Here is a 20960-nt window from a genome sequence, read left to right on the forward strand (position 1 = left end):
ATTGGCCTTTGTGGCAATGTGCTCCGCCCCTGTGTGCATTTCTGTGTTGTATGTTGCGTGTGTTAATGTTGGTATATAGAGATTGGTACACGGGATATAAACGGGTCTGTGTTTCACGTGGTATTTAAGATGTAATTGTATTTAAGCACGAGGTTGCACGTAATTAATTCACGTGCTGGGATTCAAGTGAATAATTAATTAGTAATTGAATCCCAGCACAACAGTATAAATAAATGCACGTTTCATTCACTCGGGGTTGGGTGTTCGTGAGTGGAGAACGGGAGAGAGAGAGAGGAGGAGAACTAAAAAGAAAGTAAAGAATAACAATTGCTACAGCGTGCTGGAAGTGCCAGCACAGTACTTGTTTAAACGTTTTGTGTGTTAGTTCGTTTTGTTTAGCCAGTAAAATTCTCGCACAACAGCTTCGGAAATCTGTAGCTTCTCGGTCTAACTCACAAATCCAAACTGGCTCAGGGTTGAGAGTTGTTGATCAACATGAAATTAATAACTGTTTTTAACCCTTAGCTGTCCTATGTCGAACCCTGTCTGACATCATCAAAAAGACATAAAGCACAGGTCTCTAGTCGTTTTTTCTCTGGAAAAAGCCGACAAAACCATTCAATGGCCGAGATAGACCAATAGGAGCCGAGAGAAGCCGGAAAAAAATGGGGCAGATCTGAGCAATACACATAGCCCCGGCACCACAGAGATAACATGGCCACAAACAAACAAGACAGCTGCTTCCGCATCCAGCGCTCAAAGAATATCACAGACATTTGCAGAGCTTTTGCATTAGGCATGGATTGACAGAATTTAAGATTCTCCATCGTATTCATTGGTCAAAGTTTAAATTGTCTAAGATCTTCCCGGATTTGGACGCATCCTGTGACAGATGTAAACAGACCCCTGCCTCTCTTATTCATATGCTATGGTCCTGTCCTGGGCTGCCCTTTCTGGAGTTCTATTTTTGACATCCTCAGATTTTGGGTATCCCCCCCTGACCCTGCACGTCTCCCTGCTCTTTTTGGGGTAGTGTTGGATGTAACGACACCCTAGCCTTTGCAAACTTGTTAGATAGGCAATTAATCCTGCAGAACTGGAAACAGACCCACCCTCACAAATTCACTGGATCAGGGATATTATGTACTTTATTAAGTTAGAAATACACAGAGAAATTTTACACAGCATGGCAACCATTTTTATCACATTTTGACAGTCTTCAAATTCCCTCTGTGCCCGAACAGAATAGTAATTATGCATTGCTTACTTAATACAAAGCAAATGAAACCTCTCTTAAGCCTTTAAGCCTTCTCTGTATGGAATGGTAGCAGGTAGGGGTGAGACGATACACCAGGGTCACGATACGATATGTATCACGATACACAAGCCACGATACAATGCGTATCATGATACTTATGAAAAACTCGTCTCTGCTTGACAGACTTGAAAATATTTCAGATCGATACACAGATTCAGTTGAAAATCAATGATATGTAATTATCACTAAGTAGTATAGCACTTGTTTGAGTTTAAGGACCAAGCAATATGTCAGCTAGACTTCCTGGGAAATCAGATTTAAATTAATTAACCAAATCTCCTTACCAATTTCTGAGAGGAAAAAAATACTAAGCAATGTGTTTGATCACTATTATAGTACAAACTTTGTTCATGTGTTTTTTTTAGAAAAATCTAAATATCAAGTTTTTCAGCATTAAGTTGTCTAATCAATAACAATTTAAATATTTTTTTAAAAAGTACATCAGCGTTTTTGCTTGCATCATACTTAAATTTAACTCAATAGATTCTTATAAGACTTTTATTATTATTATCTGTAGACTCTGCTATCTCCACCTTCTTCTCCTCCCTCATCTCCTCCCTCGACACCCTCTGTCCCCTCACCTCCAGACCTGCTCGCCCCTCCCTTCCCCAACCCTGGCTCTCCTCTGTGCTCCGCTCAGCAAGAACAACACTGTGATCTGCTGAAAAGAAATGGAAGAGAACCAAACTCCCTGCTGCCCTAGACCTCTACCGCACTCTCTTCTCCTCCTTCTCCTCTTCTCTCTCCTCTGCTAAATGTTCTTATTTCCAATCTATAATCCAAGCCTCCACTAACAACCTACGTAAACTATTCTCTACATTCTCCTCCCTCCTAAACCTTCCCCCCTCCTCTATCTCCTCTGATGACTTTGCCTCTTCTCTTTTAAAATCTCAGATATCCGCAAACTCTTTAACACCTCTCCCTGACCCCCATCCCCTACCGCTCCAACCCCTACACCCACTGCATCCCCTACTAACTCACCCTCCTTCTCCACCTTCTCTGACTCTGACCTCTCCTCCCTGCTCCAGGGTCACAAACCCACCACATGTGCCCTGGACCCCCTCCCCACTCACCTCTTTCAAGCTGCTGCTCCTGCTCTACTTCCCTTCATCTCCTCCCTTCAACACCTCTCTCCTTTCTGGTCTCTTTCCCTCTGCCTTCAAACAAGCCTCTATCACTCCCCTCCTTAAAAAACCTACCCTCGACCCCACCTCCCTCCAAAGCTACCGTCCTGTCTCCTCTCCAAAACCCTCGAGCGGGCTGTACAACGCCAGCTCTCTGCTTTCTTGTCCAACCACTCTCTGCTCGACCCCCTCCAATCTGGCTTCCGCTCTGCTCACTCCACTGAAACTGCCCTCCTGTCTGTCACCAACTGACTAAACTCTGCCTGGGCTGCCTCTCTCTCCTCTGTCCTGATTCTCCTCGACCTCTCTGCTGCCTTTGACACTGTCGATCACTCTAGTCTACTATCCTCTCTCGCTGACTTGGGAATCTCTGGCACTGCTCTGGCCTGGTTCTCCTACCTCTCCTACCGCACTTACCAGGTAACCTGGCGTGGAGCAATCTCCACACCTCGCCCTCTCTCAACAGGAGTCCCCCAAGGGTCAGTCTTGGGTCCTCTCCTGTTCTCTCTCTCTACACCCACTCCCTGGGCCCCCTCATCGCATCCTATGGTTTCTCATACCATTTCTATGCTGATGATGCTCAGATTTTCCTCTCCTTCCCCACCTCTGACTCCACCATCCCCTCCCGTATCTCTACCTGTCTGTCTGTTATTTCCTCCTGGATGCACTCGCATCACCTCAAACTCAACCTCTCTAAATCTGTCCTCCTTTTCTTTCCCTCCTCCTCCTTCAGTTCTGGTCACCTTGTTACAAAAAGGATATTGCTTCTCTAGAAAGAGTTGAAAGAAGAGCAGCCAGAATTATCCCGGGTTTAAAAGGCATGTCGTATGCAGACAGGCTAAAAGAATTGAATCTGTTCGGTCTTGAACAAAGAAGACTACGCGGTGATCTGATTCAAGCATTCAAAATTCTAAAAGGTATAGACAATGTCAACCCAGGGAACTTTTTCGACTTGAAAAAAGAAACAAGGACCAGGGGTCACAAATGGAGATCAGATAAAGGGGCATTCAGAACAGAAAATAGGAGGCACTTCTTTACACAGAATTGGATGGTCTGGAACCAACTCCCCAGTAACGTTGTTGAAGCTGACACCCTGGGATCCTTCATGAAGCTGCTTGATGAGATTCTGGGATCAATAAGCTACTAACAACCAAAGGAGCAAGATGGGCCGAGTGAGCACTAATTAAAAGGTGAGCAAGCCCCAACATTAGTACAGAGAGGATACAATACAGTATTTGATAATCTTGGGGCCTCTGGAGATAGTGGAGGTAATGAGCAGCCGGGTTTTACTGCACCTTTTCTTTGTCGCTTGTTTTGAAGTGTTTATTTTCCCTTTTGCTTTCTCCATCTGTTTTGGACTGTGTGCATTATAATGTTAACACCTGCGGGTGCTATACAGCAAAGAAACTTTTTTAGAAATGGTCATGCAAATTCGGCAAGGTGGTAAATCGGCGAAAGTCAAAACATATTTCTAATTTGTATCAATTACATAATTTCTGGTTTACACAGGTATGGATGTTTGTCTTCGAATACACTTGGAGCAATGTTCACTTGCATACTCATATATTTTTTTTAGCACCAAAGAAAATATTATTCCATACCAAAATGAAATCTGCTCAGAATGAAATATTTGCAAATCACCATGCAATGATTATAAAATAACAGCACTGAACAAAAGCTGGATAGCTGGGTAAAGGTTGATTAAGAGAGGAGTTGCTGGGGGGGCTGCCGCATTTGAAAGAATCCTGCTCTCATGTAATAAACAAGCAAGCTCTTGGTGAAGCAATGAGCGAGGTGTTATGAAAAATGTCTCGCTCTGGACCAGATGTTGATTCATATACAAAGTTCTGCAAAGGTGTGTTGAATCCAAAATAATCCCAAAAAATGTTTTTACATTTAGCATTGAGAAAAAAGTACCATATTCATTACTTCTATTCATAAAAGTTCTAATACATACCTTTAATAGATTACTTCTGTTGAATCAACTTTCTTCCTTGTATTTCAGGCATCTAGTTAAAGGTATCTAACAGTAGGGTTACATGTCGGTGTTTGGTTTTGAAAGTGATATGATGATACTTACATGGCATACTCGGTTGATAGGCCACACGTTGCTCTGTGTCGACTGTAGAATCTGTTCTCCAGATCTATCTTAGTTTCCCCAATTAAGTCATCTGATCCAATCATATCATAGTCATATATTAATATGGAAAGCAAAGACTCCATAGGGAACGTAGCTTGGATCTCAAATGACCTAAAATAAACAAATAGTAAAACAAACAAAAAAAAAGTTTAAAATAAAAATTCTGAACTAACTTCCACTTTCCATTACTAGTATCTGACTGAAACAGAAAAATAAAACAAAATCGGACATGTGAACAACCAAATAAAACACAAGAAACTAAGAGAAGACCACAATCCAAGAAAAAAAAGCTGTCGAAACTAAACACATTCATATTTTGGTAAAAATGTAACTGGAGCCTATACGATTCACACTCTTCAAGTGTCTTCAGTGTCTTTCATTTAAAGAACATTTCAAATGTAAAAACACATGCTTACAAAACATTGTATATTAAAACATGGCATATGGTACGAAAGCTTGTTAATGAAATATAATAAATGGTGACACCCTGTGACAGTGTACTCCCCGCCCCTGTGCAGATTTTGTATTTGCATTATTTATTATGTATTTTATATGTGGCGAAAGCCAGTGTTTCGATTTATTATTTAGCAGGAGGAGCGAGGTGCCGTACTCCATTATTTGTTGCAATGAAAATGTGCATTATAAATATCATATGGGAGATACTGAAATTGAAGAAGGAATCTATGAAAAACACCTCAGAGTTTATGTTGACTCGGAAATGTCTTCATCTAGACAATGTGGGGAAGCTATAAAAAAGGCCAACAAGATGCTCGGATATATTGTGAAAAGTGTTGAATTTAAATCAAGGGAAGTAATGTTAAAACTGTACAATGCATTCGTAAGACCTCATTTAGAATATTGTGTTCAGTTCTGGTCACCTCATTACAAAAAGGATATTGCTGCTCTAGAAAGAATGCAAAGAAGAACGACCAGAATTATCCCGGGTTTAAAAGGCATGTCATATGCAGACAGGCCAAAATAATTTAATCTATTCAGTCTTGAACAAAGAAGACTACGCGGTGATCTGATGCAAGCACACAAAATTCTAAAAGGTATTGACAATTTTTTACATCTTAATTGTGACAAGACTGAGGTAATGCTGTTAGGTACTCCCCGCCAGTTAGGAAAAACCAGTGCTTTAAATCTGACTGTTGATGGAACATTGCTTGAGTTCAGATCTAAGATGAAAAATTTGGGTGTGATTTTCGATCCTGGGTTAACTTTTGAATCGCATGTGCTGAATACTGTCAAGGTTTCATTTTTTCACCTTAGAAATATTGCCAGACTGTGTCCCATGCTTTCTCTACCTGCAGCTGAAAAACTGGTTCATGCTTTTGTTTTCTCCAGGATCGATTTATTGTTGGTGTCTAATAGCATCCTCACTAAAATTCAATTTGTCCAAAACTCTGCAGCCAGAATTTTGTCTCGGTCCCGCTCAAGAGATCACATCACTCCTGTCTTGGAGGCCTTGCACTGGCTGCCTATCAGGTTCAGAATTGATTTTAAAATTTTAATGCTGACATATAAGTCTCTTCATGGGCTAGCTCTGACTTATCTGTCAGATCTTTTATCTTTTTACATTCCCTCTCGCAACCTCCGCTCTGCTGATCTCAGACTGCTGTGTGTCCCACCTGCTTGCCTGCGCTCTATGGGCGACAGGGCCTTCTGTTGCTATGCACCCAAATTATGGAACTCAATTCCACTAGAGATCAGGGACTCAGCTTCTCTGAGTGTTTTTATAGCTAATTTAAAGACTTACTTTTTTAGAAAGGCGTTTATCTGATTTTTATGATTGTTTTATTTCCTTGTGCTTTTTTATGTATAATCTTTTTATTTTATTTCTGTACTATTAATTGTGAAGCGCTCTGAGATGATTGCTTGTAAGGGCGCTATACAAAATAAAGTGCATTATTATTATTATTATTATTATTATTATTATTATTATTATTATTATTATTATTATTATTATAATGTCAACCCAGGGGACTTTTCGACCTGAAAAAAGAAACAAGTACCAGGGGTCACAAATGGAGATCAGATAAAGGGGCATTCAGAACAGAAAATAGGAGGTACTTTTTAACACAGAGAATTGTGAGGGTCTGGAACCAACTCCCCAGTAATGTTGTTGAAGCTGACATCCTGGGATCCTTCAAGAAGCTGTTTGATGAGATTCCTGGATCAATAAGCTACTAACAACCAAACGAGCAAGATGGTCCAAATGGCCTACTCTTGTTTGTAAATTTTCTTATGTTCTTATATATAAAATATACCCAACCCCCCAAACTCTAATGGCTCATGGCTAGTTGGGCAACTGCTGTGTCTTCTGGAGCAGTTCTAATATATTGTTCTACAGCATTGGAGGCCTATCTGCCATGGTGTTTGTTCATGTGATGGGAAGTTTGAGTTTAGCTGCTGAAGGGGCTGCTCTAATCCTGAAGAATGGCCTGGTTAACTTGTGGAAGGGAAACCTGCATGAAGTAATAGCCTTGATAGGTGGCTTGAAAACCATGATCGAGTTACTGGTTAATTTGTTTCTGTTATGAACAAAGATCTTGGGGAGAATTATTGAAAGTCCTGGCTAAGCTGTACTTGTAGATGGAGTTGTAGAGGCAAAAGGTCGAAGGAATCTTCTGGTAGCGAATATGGACTCCTTGTTGAAGATGGTCTGCTTTGGAATGACAGAGATGGAGAAGATAGTAAGTCTGTCACGTAGACGTCATTGATGCAAACATTTGTTGCTGGATTGAAAGAATAGCATGTGAATTCTCCAGTTCATAACCCCCCCCCCCCCCCCCCCAAAAAAAAATCATGCATGAACTTTCCACGAGGAGGTCAATGTAAGGGGGAAAACAACCATTTCTCATGTTAGAAATGAGTGTAGATACCATGTTGAAGGTGATTGGTAGATGAGCTGTGGTAGGAATGGGTGAGGATTTTTGAATTCCATGTAATAATAAAAGATGCTTGTGGTAGTCCGGAGATAGGAGGACAGTTGATTCTGTTTAGTCGTAGATTAAACTGGATGCCTGATAGGCATGTTTTGATTGCAGATAGCTGGAGGTAGAGTTTTTCATGACAGTGTGTGATGAAGACCAGGAACTGATTGGAAGACTTGGTGTAGCAGGATAGATGGTAAGCTGAACAGAAGTGGAGAAAGGATTTCCAACCTGTATTGTATGAAGCAAGGGTCTGGGGACTAGAGAATTCATCATGAGGAGTTTACAGGCTGAAGAGGGTAAATGGCTGGGAAGGTCATTTATAGGAGTAAGCTCTGGAAGTCTGGAACTGGTAGGCTGACTGGATCGGCGATTGGGGCCAGTTTCTTGAAGCAATGGATCTTGGAAAATGTTGCTTCTTAAAAGAACATAAGAAATTCTAGAACGACAAAAGGCCATTCAGCTCACCTATGCTCGCTCTGATGCAAGTGTGGTCTGTTAGCACTCAGGAAAGGAATAACAAAAAAATCCCTAATCAAGTTAGTTGGGGAACTGAAACCTCTGGAATCCATGGCTTAAATGGACCACCTTCCTCCAGGCAGCTAGCTATAGGTCTTATTATGGTCACAGAGAATACATTAGATTTGAAGTGCTCAGAGTGTCCCGAATTCATAAATACCAGATATGTGCACATTTGAATAGTTTTTTTTAGGCATTTACTAATCAAAGGTAAATTATCAATTTACCTTTTTATTATCAATCTACTGCCGGCCTATATTTTCTTAGTGCGCTAACACAGAAGTAACTGGTGCGTCGATCTCCAAGAGATAACAAATCACAAGCCCCAAGATCCACACACTGAGAAAAAAAAGCCAAAGCCAAATAAAAATCAACAGGTTGGATTTTATTTACCACAGGCTAAAGTGTAGTAGACAAGCAATACAAAAAGCCAAACACTGCCTGAAACATTTGCACGGTGTAAATGGTTAATTAATGAATAGGTTATGTGCTTCTTTTGGTTGCCTCGCGGTGCTGTCTCCGTCGTTATCAGCATACGATGCCATGCATAATTTGAGGGTCGCTATGTTGGGCGAAGTTAATACAAAAATGTGTACAGGGCAGTATTAATTAAATCTGCATACATGGTAATCACCAGTATCTAGTTGTGGCCAGTCTAATTCAGTCTTAGCAGTGTGCGACACCCAGTCGGGAAAAATGCAATTGTGACGTCAAACCAAAACTGAGCACAACTGATCACAGAATCTGTGCATACTCAGATGAGATGAGTCGGGATGGCTTGAGTCAAGCTGTGTGCGGTGGGCTTAAGAGTTTTCCTGACAGCGTTATAAAATTGGAGACTGAATACTAGTCCTCAGTTGAACTTCTTGCACTGGCATAAAATTCTCTGATGTTACTGTGATTTTTTTTTACTTATTTCCATTGAATGAATGCCCATATTTTTTTCTTTAAGTACATTAGCCAGCCCATGCTGTAGTTTTTTGTGTGTGTGTGTTTTTTTCAATCTTTGTTTTCTTCTATTTCATTTAGCTGTTCCTCATCTACTGTTATGTGTCTACTCTTGCTGGTGCACTTATTTTATTTATTTTTTCAGATGGACTGCTGTCTTCACTCAGAAAGTTAGTTTTGTACCAGTTACAGTGGCTCTCAAAAGTATTCACCCCCTTGGACTTTTCCACATTTTATTTTGTTACAACATGGAATCAAAATGGATTTAATTAGGAGTTTTTGCCACTGATCAACACAAAAAAAGTCCATAATGTCAAAAAATAAATAAAATCTACAAATTGTTCTAAATGAATTACAAATACAAAACAGAAAATAATTGATTGCATAAGTATTCACCCCCTTGAGTCAATATTTGGTAGAGGCACCTTTGGCAGCAATTATAGCCATGAGTCTATTTGGATAAGTCCCTACCAGCTTTGCACATCTGGACACTGCAATTTTTTCCCATTCTTCTTTGAAAATTGCTCAAGCTCCGTCATGTTGGATGGGGACCTTTGGTGAACAGCAATTTTCAACTCTTTCCACATATTCTCAATTGGATTGAGGTCCGGGCTTTGACTGGGCCACTCCAGGACATTGACCTGTTTGTTTTTAAGCCACTCCAGTGTGGCTTTGGCTGTATGTCTGGGGTCATTGTCCTGCTGAAAGATGAATCTTCTCCCAAGTCCCAGGTCTCTTGCAGACTTCAGCAGGTTTTCCTCCAGGATTTCTCTGTACTTTGCTGCATCCACTTTGCCCTCTATCTTCACGAGCTTTCCAGGCCCTGACGCAGAGAAGCATCCCCATAGCATGATGCTGCCACCACCATCCTTCACGGTAGGGATGGTGTTCTCAGGATGATGTGCGGTGTTAGGCTTGCGCCAAACATAGCGCTTAGCATTGAGGCCAAAAAGCTCTATTTTGGTCTCATCAGACCATATAATCTTCTTCCACTTGGTCTCAGAGTCTCCCACATGCCTTCTGGCAAACTCTACCCGAGATTTGATGCGAGTTTTTTTCAACAATGGCTTTCTTTTTGCAACTCTCCCATAAAGGCCAGTTTTGTGAAGCATCTGGGTTATTGTTGCCGTATGCACAGTGTCTCCCAGCTCAGCCGTGGAAGACTGTAACTCCTTTAATGTTGCCATAGGTCTCTTGGTGTCCTCCCTGACTAGTGCCCTTCTCGCCCGGATACTCAGTTTTTGAGGACGGCCTGTTCTAGACAGATTCACAGTTGTGCCATATTCTCTCCATTTCTTAATAATGGACTATACTGTGCTCTGAGAGGATATTCAATGCTTTGGAAATGTTCTTATATCCTACCCTTGATTGGTGCTTTTGAAGAACCTTATTCCGGATTTGCTTTGAATGTTCCTTCATCTTCATGATGTAGTTTTTGTTAGGAAATGTACTAACCAACTATGGGACCTCCCAGAGACAGGTGTATTCAACCTAAAATCATGTGAAACACCTTAATTGCACACAGGTGGACTCCATTCAACTAATTATGTGACTTCTAAAGACAATTGGTTGCACCAGAGCTTATTTAGGTGTGTCATAGCAAAGGGGGTGAATACATATGCAATCAATTATTTTCTGTTTTATATTTGTAATTCATTTAGACCAATTTGTAGATTTTATTTTTCACTTTGACATTATGGACTTTTTTGGTGTTGATCAGTGGCAAAAACTCCTAATTAAATCCATTTTGATTCCATGTTGTAACACAATAAAATGTGGAAAAGTCCAAGGGGGGTGAATACTTTTGAGAGCCACTGTATGTGGAGTTTCATCCTAAATATATTAAAGGAAATAGGTGAAATGCCACTTATTTTTGGCTGTGGTTTTGTAACTAATAACAAATAAAATGGCAGTTTGTCATGGAATTTAGAATGTAGTGGTGCGTAGTGATTTATTCAGAGTGAAGCGGTTCATTAGTATGCAAGCTGTACTATACACTATATATACACAGTCATGTGATGCTGTTTAACCAATCAGAGGTTGTTATTTTTCCAAGCTGTGTTTATATACACACACACACACACGCATACATACATACATGACATTTAAATCGACTATATTCCCCAAACTGTAAAAAATCTGTTCATGACTGAAGGATCTCACTCTTGGGAACAGGGAAACCCCTAGCGGCAGAAACCGGCAACTGCTCCATTTGCAACGGCGATGGTAAAAAATAATAGGACAACCAGCCCATGATTCAATGCACATATCACTTGTTGGAGCTAAAAAGAAAAAAAACCTTTCATGGACTCCAAACTTATCAAGAAGTGCGCGTTGTAAATACTGGACAAGCTGTTTGCTGGAGTGAAAAACAAAGATGACATCCTCAACCGTGTCAGTGTGATTCCATGATCAACCTAATCTGAAGAACAAGAACAGGAAAAACAAGAAGAAATTGTATGCGACTTTTTATCCATCTAGCGTGTTGTGCGCGCTCCACACACACACAATAAATAATGATCTGGCCCGTGAGCAGAAAACTAGTTATTTGTTGAAGGCCAGCAGTGTGCATCTTGTTGCAGTTTCAACACTCATGGTTTGTCTTTGTGGTGTAAAAACCTGTCCATATGCGGAAACTGCTCCTTCTGCATCCACAGAGTTTGGTGGAATTGACAAAAAACAGCATGCAATTTTTGCCATGTTTGGGAATCTGATTTCAGACCTCACCCAGAAATCAAAAATATTGACATTTTTGACGGTAGGTAGTCAAATATACGATTTCCGTGAAATTCGTGAAATCGTGAATTTTGCGTGGCCCTAGTTATAAGTGAGGATTCTGTCAACGCTGGTTTCTGCTTTAAAAATACACGTCTCTTGCAGTTCACGAATCATGCGATTTAACAGACATTGCCCAGTTATCCCGGTTTCTTAGATTTTATGGTGGTCAGGTGGAAGAGTTGATGTGTTTTACAGCATTGCCTTTTTGTAACACTTCTACAGTGTAGCCGACTACAATGACATTTTACTGCATAACAACGTTCACTGGTTAAGCAGGGGGAGAGTGCTAGGATGATTCTGTGCACTTCAAAACTAAATAATTACATTTCTTTCTAACCAGAAGACCAAAAAGGCTCAAGAGTTGCTTGATTATATGAATGATGCTGCATTTATGTCACAAGTAGCTTTTCTCTGTGATATTACTGGTCATCTGAATTCTCTTAACCTGCAGCTGCAAGGCTGTGAAAGCGCTGTTAGGGATCTGGTTGAAAAGGTGTCTGTGTTTGAGGAGCCTTGAAATCTTTCAGACAGCTTTAATTTTGGGAAAGATGTTGCATTATCTCATATTGTGTGCTGTTCCTACAGATGAAATAGCTATATAAATGATGCAAGAGTTCATTAATAATCTTAAGAATTTTCAAATGTGATTTGACAACTTCAGAATTCCAAAGAATGTACTTTTATTTATCAGAGATCAATTTTTGGTCCTCTGATCGGCCTTGCTCTTCTGAAGAGAAGCAAATTCTTGATTCTATTGACGAAGCCATGAAATCATCAAGCTCCAAAGTTCAGATGTCTTGAAGGAAGAATTCAGGAAAGTGGAACTCTGTGATTTCTGGGCTCATTATGCTGACCGGTTTCATAATATAGCCATCTTTCTATTACCAATGTTTGGATCAACGTATCTGTGTGAATCAGGTTTTTCACCGATGAACATTATAAAAACCATCACCGTAATCGGCTTACAGATGAGCATCTCCAGTAGTGTATGCGCCTCACCTTAACTTTCTACAAACCATCCGTCACAAACCTTACCAGAGATCGACGATGCCTCATCTCCCATTAGAAACAGGTAAATACTGGATTTTATTGATTTAACTTTGTTAAATTAAGAAAAATTGTATTATGGTAGTCTTTGGCTAAGAGAACACCCCTTGTGAAGCAAGCAAAGTGTTCTCTAAGACAGAGTGACCACCGGACACAATATGCCAAGGCCAATCACGATATGAATCAATAAATACAAATGTATTTATTACTTATGTCTTGATGCACGTGCATCAACATATGTGATGAACAGAATAAGAGAAAAGCAATAGGCAAGCGTATGTTAATAAACTATAATAATAAACTAACTGACAAACTAAAAATGAACAAAGCGGCCCTACATGCGGTAAAAATGCAGCCGCAGCTCTAACAGTAATTATGAATATGAGAATGAATTTCAGCACAATGGTTATTAACACAGCACCCCTACACACATACAGAATACAGCAGCAGCTCTAGATTACTCTTGCAATGACAAGTCAGTTTTGAAAAGACAAAATAACCCATTTGAGTTTGATGATGAGTTTTCAGGTTAAAAAAAACTTTTTTTGAATCGTAGCAGTGCCAAGAAGGTGTTCTTTTAAGCAAAGTTCCAATCCTTTATGCGGAGCATTTACAATGAGGAAATTCCATTTACAATGAGGACATTCCATTTACAATGAGGACATTCCATTTACAATGAGGACATTCCATTTACAATGAGGAAATTTCATTTCACCACAAGGTTGTTCCCTAGCTGAAGTGTTCTTAAGAGGTGTTCCTATACGAGGAGGCTATTGTAGTATTATTTTGCATATTAATGACATTGGTTTTGCAGTTCTCTACATCCTATTCAGTTTATATTCAAGTGTTTAACATTTTTTGGGCCCCTTTTGTGCAAATGTGCAAGCGTGTTGTCATGGAATTCCAAAATTGGCCCTGGATCAGTCTAATTGAATATCACTGTCTTGATCAGTCTAATTGAATATCGCTGTCTGGATCAGGCTAATTGAATATCACTGTCTGGATCAGTCTAATTGAATATCACTGTCTGGATCAGTCTAATTGAATATCACTGTCTGGATCAGTCTAATTGAATATCACTGTCTGGATCTGTCTAATTGAGTATCACTTTCTGGATCAGTCTAATTGAATATCACTGTCTGGATCAGTCTAATTGAGTATCACTGTCTGGATCAGTCTAATTGAGTATCACTGTCTGGATCAGTCTAATTGAGTATCACTTTCTGGATCAGTCTAATTGAATATCACTGTCTGGATCAGTCTAATTGAATATCACTGTCTGGATCAGTCTAATTGAGTATCACTGTCTGGATCAGTCTAATTGAGTATCACTGTCTGGATCAGTCTAATTGAATATCACTGTCTGGATCAGTCTAATTGAATATCACTGTCTGGATCAGTCTAATTGAATATCACTGTCTGGATCAGTCTAATTGAATATCACTGTCTGGATCAGTCTAATTGAGTATCACTGTCTGGATCAGTCTAATTGAGTATCGCTGTCTGGATCAGTCTAATTGAATATCACTGTCTGGATCAGTCTAATTGAATATCACTGTCTGGATCAGTCTAATTGAGTATCACTGTCTGGATCAGTCTAATTGAGTATCACTGTCTGGATCAGTCTAATTGAATATCACTGTCTGGATCAGTCTAATTGAATATCACTGTCTGGATCAGTCTAATTGAGTATCACTGTCTGGATCAGTCTAATTGAGTATCACTGTCTTGATTAGGCTAATTGAGTATCGCTGTCTGGATCAGTCTAATTGAATATCACTGTCTGGATCAGTCTAATTGAGTATCACTGTCTGGATCAGTCTAATTGAATATCACTGTCTTGATCAGTCTAATTGAATATCACTGTCTGGATCAGTCTAATTGAGTATCACTGTCTGGATCAGTCTAATTGAATATCACTGTCTGGATCAGGCTAATTGAGTATCACAGCTTTATTGGGTACATTTTTTACTTAAATTGGATTTTAAAACAAATACTAAACAAAAGAAAGGGGTTGAGTCGATGTTCTATTTTCCTTTGTTCTGCTTAAACACTTGCATATAGAATTATATTGGCTGGACAAAACCCTTACTGACCCCAATAGGTGCCCCTTTTTCATGGACATGGAGCATTGTATGTACCACATCTGAAGAGCTGCATGGAAGACAAGCCCAGGCTGTAACCAGAGATCTTTGTAAATCACGTACTGGCATTTTAACAACTACTGTAATGTAATCTACACCAGTCATTCATTCAGTATCAGGTGTTCAATATAATGCGTATTCATGTTTTAAGAAAACACTACACATGCCTCAAAGGCATTGAAACATTGAAACAGACTAAAGCAATTTAATTTCACAGACCTTCCAAACACAGGATTCAGCTGCTTGGGGATATAGTTATCTCGGTCCTTGATTTGAGTTTTTCCCAGTTGTAGTACAATATAAGGATCAGATTTCCCATCTGGATCTGCTGGATGTAGATTGAAAGCCTAAGAAAAAACAAATTAAAAGTAAATAAATAAATAAATAAATAGATAACCAGCCCAACCTCTCAGGATTACATCTCGTTTAGGTTTTCATAACAACTGTAAAGACTGTTCTGCATCTGTGGATAAACTGGAACCCAATGCAAATCAACTTTGAGTGTTAGCTAAGTGAAGTCAGAATTTAACTATTTCTGTCAGTTTTCAGTTTTCACTTAAATATGCATTCAAATGTATTATACTTTGCTCCTGTATTTCCTGTACTATTGTGTGTGTGTGTGTGTGTGTGTGTGTGTGTGTGTGTGTGTGTGTGTGTGTGTGTGTGTGTGTGTGTGTGTGTGTGTGTGTGTGTGTGTGTGTGTGTGTGTGTGGTGACAGGTTGGCTGTATGACTCTTGTACTCTCCAACTCTCCACCACACAGACAAAGGCTTTCTCTTGCCTTTTTATAGTATGTAGCTGGAGCCCAATTAATCAATAATTAACAATTATCTAATTAAGGCTCCAGCCACATTCTCACATGTTTTTTTTTCTGGCAGGGAGGAATTTAGCCCCCTCCCTGCTGATCCAAAACAAACAATAGCAAGATCATAATATAAATGGAAACACTGTGGGACAAACTGATCCGGTTTCTTCATCAAGCTCTTCCCAAGGTCACACTGCTTCTGCTGTCCAAGGCAGAACTACTAGGCAACTTTCCCAGAAGCAGTTTTAATAACTGCTTGATATCTGGAAATATTCACATCAATTACCAAGGTAAATACTTTATTTTTATTATTATTATTATTATTATTATTATTATTATTATTATTATTATTACAGTTACACTCATTTTATAGAGAAGATCGTTGTATAGAGGACTATATTTATGGAACGTTCATTTACATGAAAACAATTTTTACAGTTACAGGAAAACAATTCCATCTCGTGTTTCTGTGACAGTTTATAAATTACTCTATCTTCGGTCTCGTAATGTATGATGGCAGAGAAACCCTAGATGAAATTTTCTTCCTGTAACTCACTAAAGCCCATATATATATATATATATATATATATATATATATATATATATATATATATATATATATATATATATATATATATATATTATAGGGGCACTGTATAATATTAGTTAGGGTTTGACCATGGATTCAATGTTAAACTCAGACTTTGCCCTTAATAACTTTTGAGTCGTTTGATGGATTTGCCTGACAAATGGTATGCACTGTCTCCTGGGGTACATCTCTTGATGTGGATAGTAGCGTTACAGTCGTTTGTGCGTTTTTTGAAATACTGTGAAAAAATGTAATTTTTTTACCATTTTTCCCCTCGCCCTGCGCCAAGTCGGTTTGGAATTTTAAACTGATTATTTTGGTGGTAGAACACACTCGCTATGGTGACCTGCATTTGTTTTCGTGTAAAAATATTAATCTGTTTGAAGGTTATTCACATTTTTTAATCCCCCATTGTTTTCAATGGGATTTCCACTTCTTTCGATAGATGTCTCATACAAAAAAAGAATGTAGCCATCACAAAACGTAATCCTTTTTCACGAGGCTACCATCTTGTTCTGTTCTTTTTTTTTTTTTTCAAATGTTATAAGTCAGCAGCTGGTCTGCAGACAGACACAACAGAGGGTCGGTTTGCACTCATTTGTACATCCGATGGTCTGCCATGTGTCTTTTAAAAAAATATATATTTTAAAATGTTAAGCGATTTTAAATTCTATTTTCGCGTCCTTTTTTTCACGAGTGTGAAAGAAGAATTGGACCTGACAAAAAAGGATTTGGGCCTTTTCAGTTCTTTTTCACGAGGCCAGTTTTTGTTCCTGAGCTTCTTTTGTTCTCAAGAAAAAAATAGATCTCTCACTACCCTGGTTTAATTTCTCCTGCCTGCCTGTCAGTTCTGTGTGTGAGGTGATTACATCACAGAGGGGCGTGAATGAAGCACGAGTCTAGTGTAGTGGTTAGCATGTTTTCCTAGTAGTGATCTGCAGTTCACGAACGAATCGTTCTTTTTGAATGACTCACTAAGGTGAACGATGGGAATCGGATCAGAGTCCCCATTGAATCGGTTCTTTTGATTCACCCCATGAACAAGCTGCGTGGCACACAGGAGTCGAGTTACCAGCCTATCAAAACTCATGAAATGATTCTTTACCTCTCGAGTCTGGCTGATTTCTTCGTTGTAACAAGGAAACCGGGTTGTCTCTCAGCTCGTTGAGTGTTATGAAACTGAAGACCATATGTTCCATGTTGGATCCAAATTCCCGCTTACTTAGTGCATGATAAGAATTCTGTGTTAGCCAAAATGGCGTCAGTTACAGCCTCCAGACCACAGCTATATATCTATGATCCAGGCGGTGTATGGTAAGGAAGGATGGCGCCGTCAATCAAATTGGGCAAACAGTGTTTTGCTCTGTGCTGAATAAATACCACGGATTAGTTCCAAAAATACCACTCGTTCGAGCCTCTCTTTTTTGTTGTCGTAAAAAACAATGGGTGACTCCAAATGTATAGAAATAAACACGTAAGAAATGCAATTGACTATTTTTTTTTTTTTTTTAAAGATTAAATTAAATTAAATTAGATTGATACTGATGGCTAAACAATGCCAGCACTACCCGGAACAACACCACCACAGTCACTGTTATTTGTTATCACCCACCTTGAGCACTGCTGCACGCACCCGGACTGGTGATTTGTGTTCGTAGTATTGTGGGAGCGGTTAACGTGTTATTATTTGTTTTGTTTACAAATCATTATTATTATTTTCCTGATGAGCTTTACACCAGGGGTGTATTGCTGGAGGATTATTGTTTGGTCGCCAGACCAGGATTTGTGTAAAAATAAAAAGAACATTTCCAAATTGGATTACAGTTTTCACGTGTGATTGTGTCTGCACTGCATCACCTCTGCATCTGCTCTTAATCAGCAGCCACTTTGCCACACAGAGTATTACATTTTATATATTAAATATGTTAATGTTTATAGTAAAATGTAAACATCCTCGCTGGAAAGCTATCAACTATTACGTTTTTACATGTATATTTTTTATTTGCTGAGAGAGGTCACATGTATTTGTTTTATTATTGTCTGTATTGCTATCCCAGCCCCGAGTCCATTTCTTTTTTTCATACTGCTGTACTGCACCCAATATCTCATAACAAAAGGAATCCGTTTTTTTTTTTTTTTTTTTATACAATACCCGAAAATAATCGTAATATGTTTCAATATTAACTAAATCAAGTTATTAATGAAATTGATTCATCTTGTTACACAATTGCTTTATTAAAATGTTTGGATATACTGTTACTTGATTGATTACTGTCTTGTTCACAGGCATCTTAAAATAACATTAGAATATGTTTTGTTAAATTATTTTTTTTTTGAGCGATTCCGATTTTTCTGCTGATGTGTTTATTTTCAAGATGTTTTGTTCAGGTGGAGCTGCAGCAGCACTGTGCATTTTTATTCTTCGGGGGGGGGGGTCTATTTCACAGTATTGCACCAGGGCCAGTAAATCGTAGTGCCGGTGGGGGGTGGGGCTAAGATCGCTAAACACTTTGTGTGAATAGGTGAAGAAAAATTAATCATACTTAATCTGGTACGGTTGGCTACATTCCTTTTTTTAATTGCCCTGTGAATTGGTCCAAATTGGTGCAGGTACTGTGCTAATTAACCATGGATATATACAGTACGTTGGTAGCTGAAACTTTCGTCACCAGTTTCTAAGACCTCCTACTAACCTGCGAGAGGCTGCTGCTGGTTGAGCGGAATTGTGTTGGGTCCAGAATAGGGGTAAGTCACTTGTTTCCTATGCAATCATTTTACCACTACTCAATCACATGCTCTTGATTGGACCAATTTACACCTAGGTTTATTTAATGTCAGGTATCTGTCTAATACAGCCTTGTTAATTAGTGATTTTATTCAGGATTACAACATTGATATTCTCTCTTTAACTGAAACTTGGCTTGGACCGAATGACAATGTTTCCCTGATTGAGGCTTCTCCACCTAACTATTCTTTTTTCCAGAAATCTCACTCTACTGGGCGGGGAGGTGGACTTGCTACTGTTTTTGGTAGTGGACTTGGAATCAAACAGGAAATTGTTGAAGGTTATTCGTCTTTTAAAGTTTTAAGAACATAAGAAAGTTTACAAACAAGAGGAGACAATTCAGCCCATCTTGCTCGTTTGGTTGTTAGTAGCTTATTGATCCCAGACTCTCATCAAGCAGCTACTTGAAGGATCCCAGGGTGTAGCTGGGAGGCTGTGTGGTCCAGTGGTTAAAGAAAAGGGCTTGTAACCAGGAGGTCCCCGGTTCAAATCCCACCTAAACCACTGACTCATTGTGTGACCCTGTGCAAGTCACTTAACCTCCTTGTGCTCCGTCTTTCGGGTGAGACGTAATTGTAAGTGACTCTGCAGCTGATGCATAGTTCACACACCCTAGTCTCTGTAAGTCGCCTTGGATAAAGGCGTCTGCTAAATAAACAAATAATAATAATAACAACATTACTGGGGAGTTGGTTCCATACCCTCACAATTCTCTGTGTAAAAAAGTGCCTCCTATCTTCTGTTCTGAATGCCCCTTTATCTAATCTCCGTTTGTGACCCCTGGTTTCTTTTTTTCAAGTCAAAAAAGTCCCCTGCGTCGACATTGTCTATACCTTTTAGGATTTTGAATGTTTGAATCAGATCGCCGCGTAGTCTTCTTTGTTCAAGACTGTATGTAATATATATATATATATATATATATATAAGTTTGAGAAAAATGAAAACTGCTGTGTTCCAAAATGATAAAAAAGAAAATGATATTTCAGGTACTTAAAGGTAGAATAATTGATTACAAATCAATTATCAGGACGTTTCGGACTACAAGTCCTTCATCGGCTGAATACAAAAAAACAGTGCTTTAAGAAGTTGATAAAAAACAAACAAGTAGTCTTTTAAACAAAATTCCAGGATGATGATGCTAGAATGTTCATTCCAAACGGCTCCAAAGTGACTAGTTTGAAAATAAGTTCACATTCCTTTTGTTTCCTGACAGCATTATTTCCATAGCATTGAACCATCCCACAAATTGTGATGTCTTCTATAGTGTGGTCATTTCTGTTAAAATGTCTGGCGACAGGAAAGGTAGAGGTGTTAATTCGTATACTTCTCAGATGTTGCACGAAGCGATCAGCCAAGCCATATAGCTTTTTACATTTGATGCAGCCAATGCAATATACTATTCCTTTACTAATGCAAGTAAAAGTATCATGGATAGTAAATGAGGATTTTGCTCCCTTAACTACTGTGTTGCTGTGAATGTATTTACAAGTTGCACAGCGTGACCTATTGCATGGAAACGTACCCTTAAGATTGGGTCGCATGTTACTGGACCAGATGCTCTCTTAGATTTTTGTCTCTTCTGTATGACATTAGAGGAGGGTTATTGAAAATAGGAGCTGTAGAAGGATCATCTTGAAGAATGCTAAAATTTCTTTGTATGATGTGTTGTACTTTTTTGGTCATAGGATGATATGCAAGAACAAAGGGAATACGATTGTTGGTATTCTGTGTTTTGGTTTTGTACAAGGCATCCTTTCTGTTTATTGTCGGTACTCGTAACTGAGCTTCTCTAAGTATAGTGTCTGGAAAACCACATTTTTTGAAAAA

General features: G+C 39.1%; 1 protein-coding gene across 1 annotated transcript in view; it reads right to left on the minus strand.

The window, feature by feature from the left end:
• The window catches only part of LOC131721859 (fer-1-like protein 6), a 205746-nt gene that overhangs the window by 57944 nt on the left and 126842 nt on the right, over positions 1-20960 (minus strand). The window contains exons 32-33 of the mRNA XM_059014974.1: positions 15174-15301; positions 4523-4693 (exon numbers count right to left, since the gene is read on the minus strand). Of these exons, the coding sequence (XP_058870957.1) occupies positions 4523-4693; positions 15174-15301 (299 nt within the window). The remainder of the gene's footprint in view (positions 1-4522; positions 4694-15173; positions 15302-20960) is intronic.

The sequence above is a fragment of the Acipenser ruthenus genome, chromosome 49 (assembly GCF_902713425.1).
Source record: "Acipenser ruthenus chromosome 49, fAciRut3.2 maternal haplotype, whole genome shotgun sequence".
Lineage (NCBI taxonomy): Eukaryota > Metazoa > Chordata > Actinopteri > Acipenseriformes > Acipenseridae > Acipenser > Acipenser ruthenus.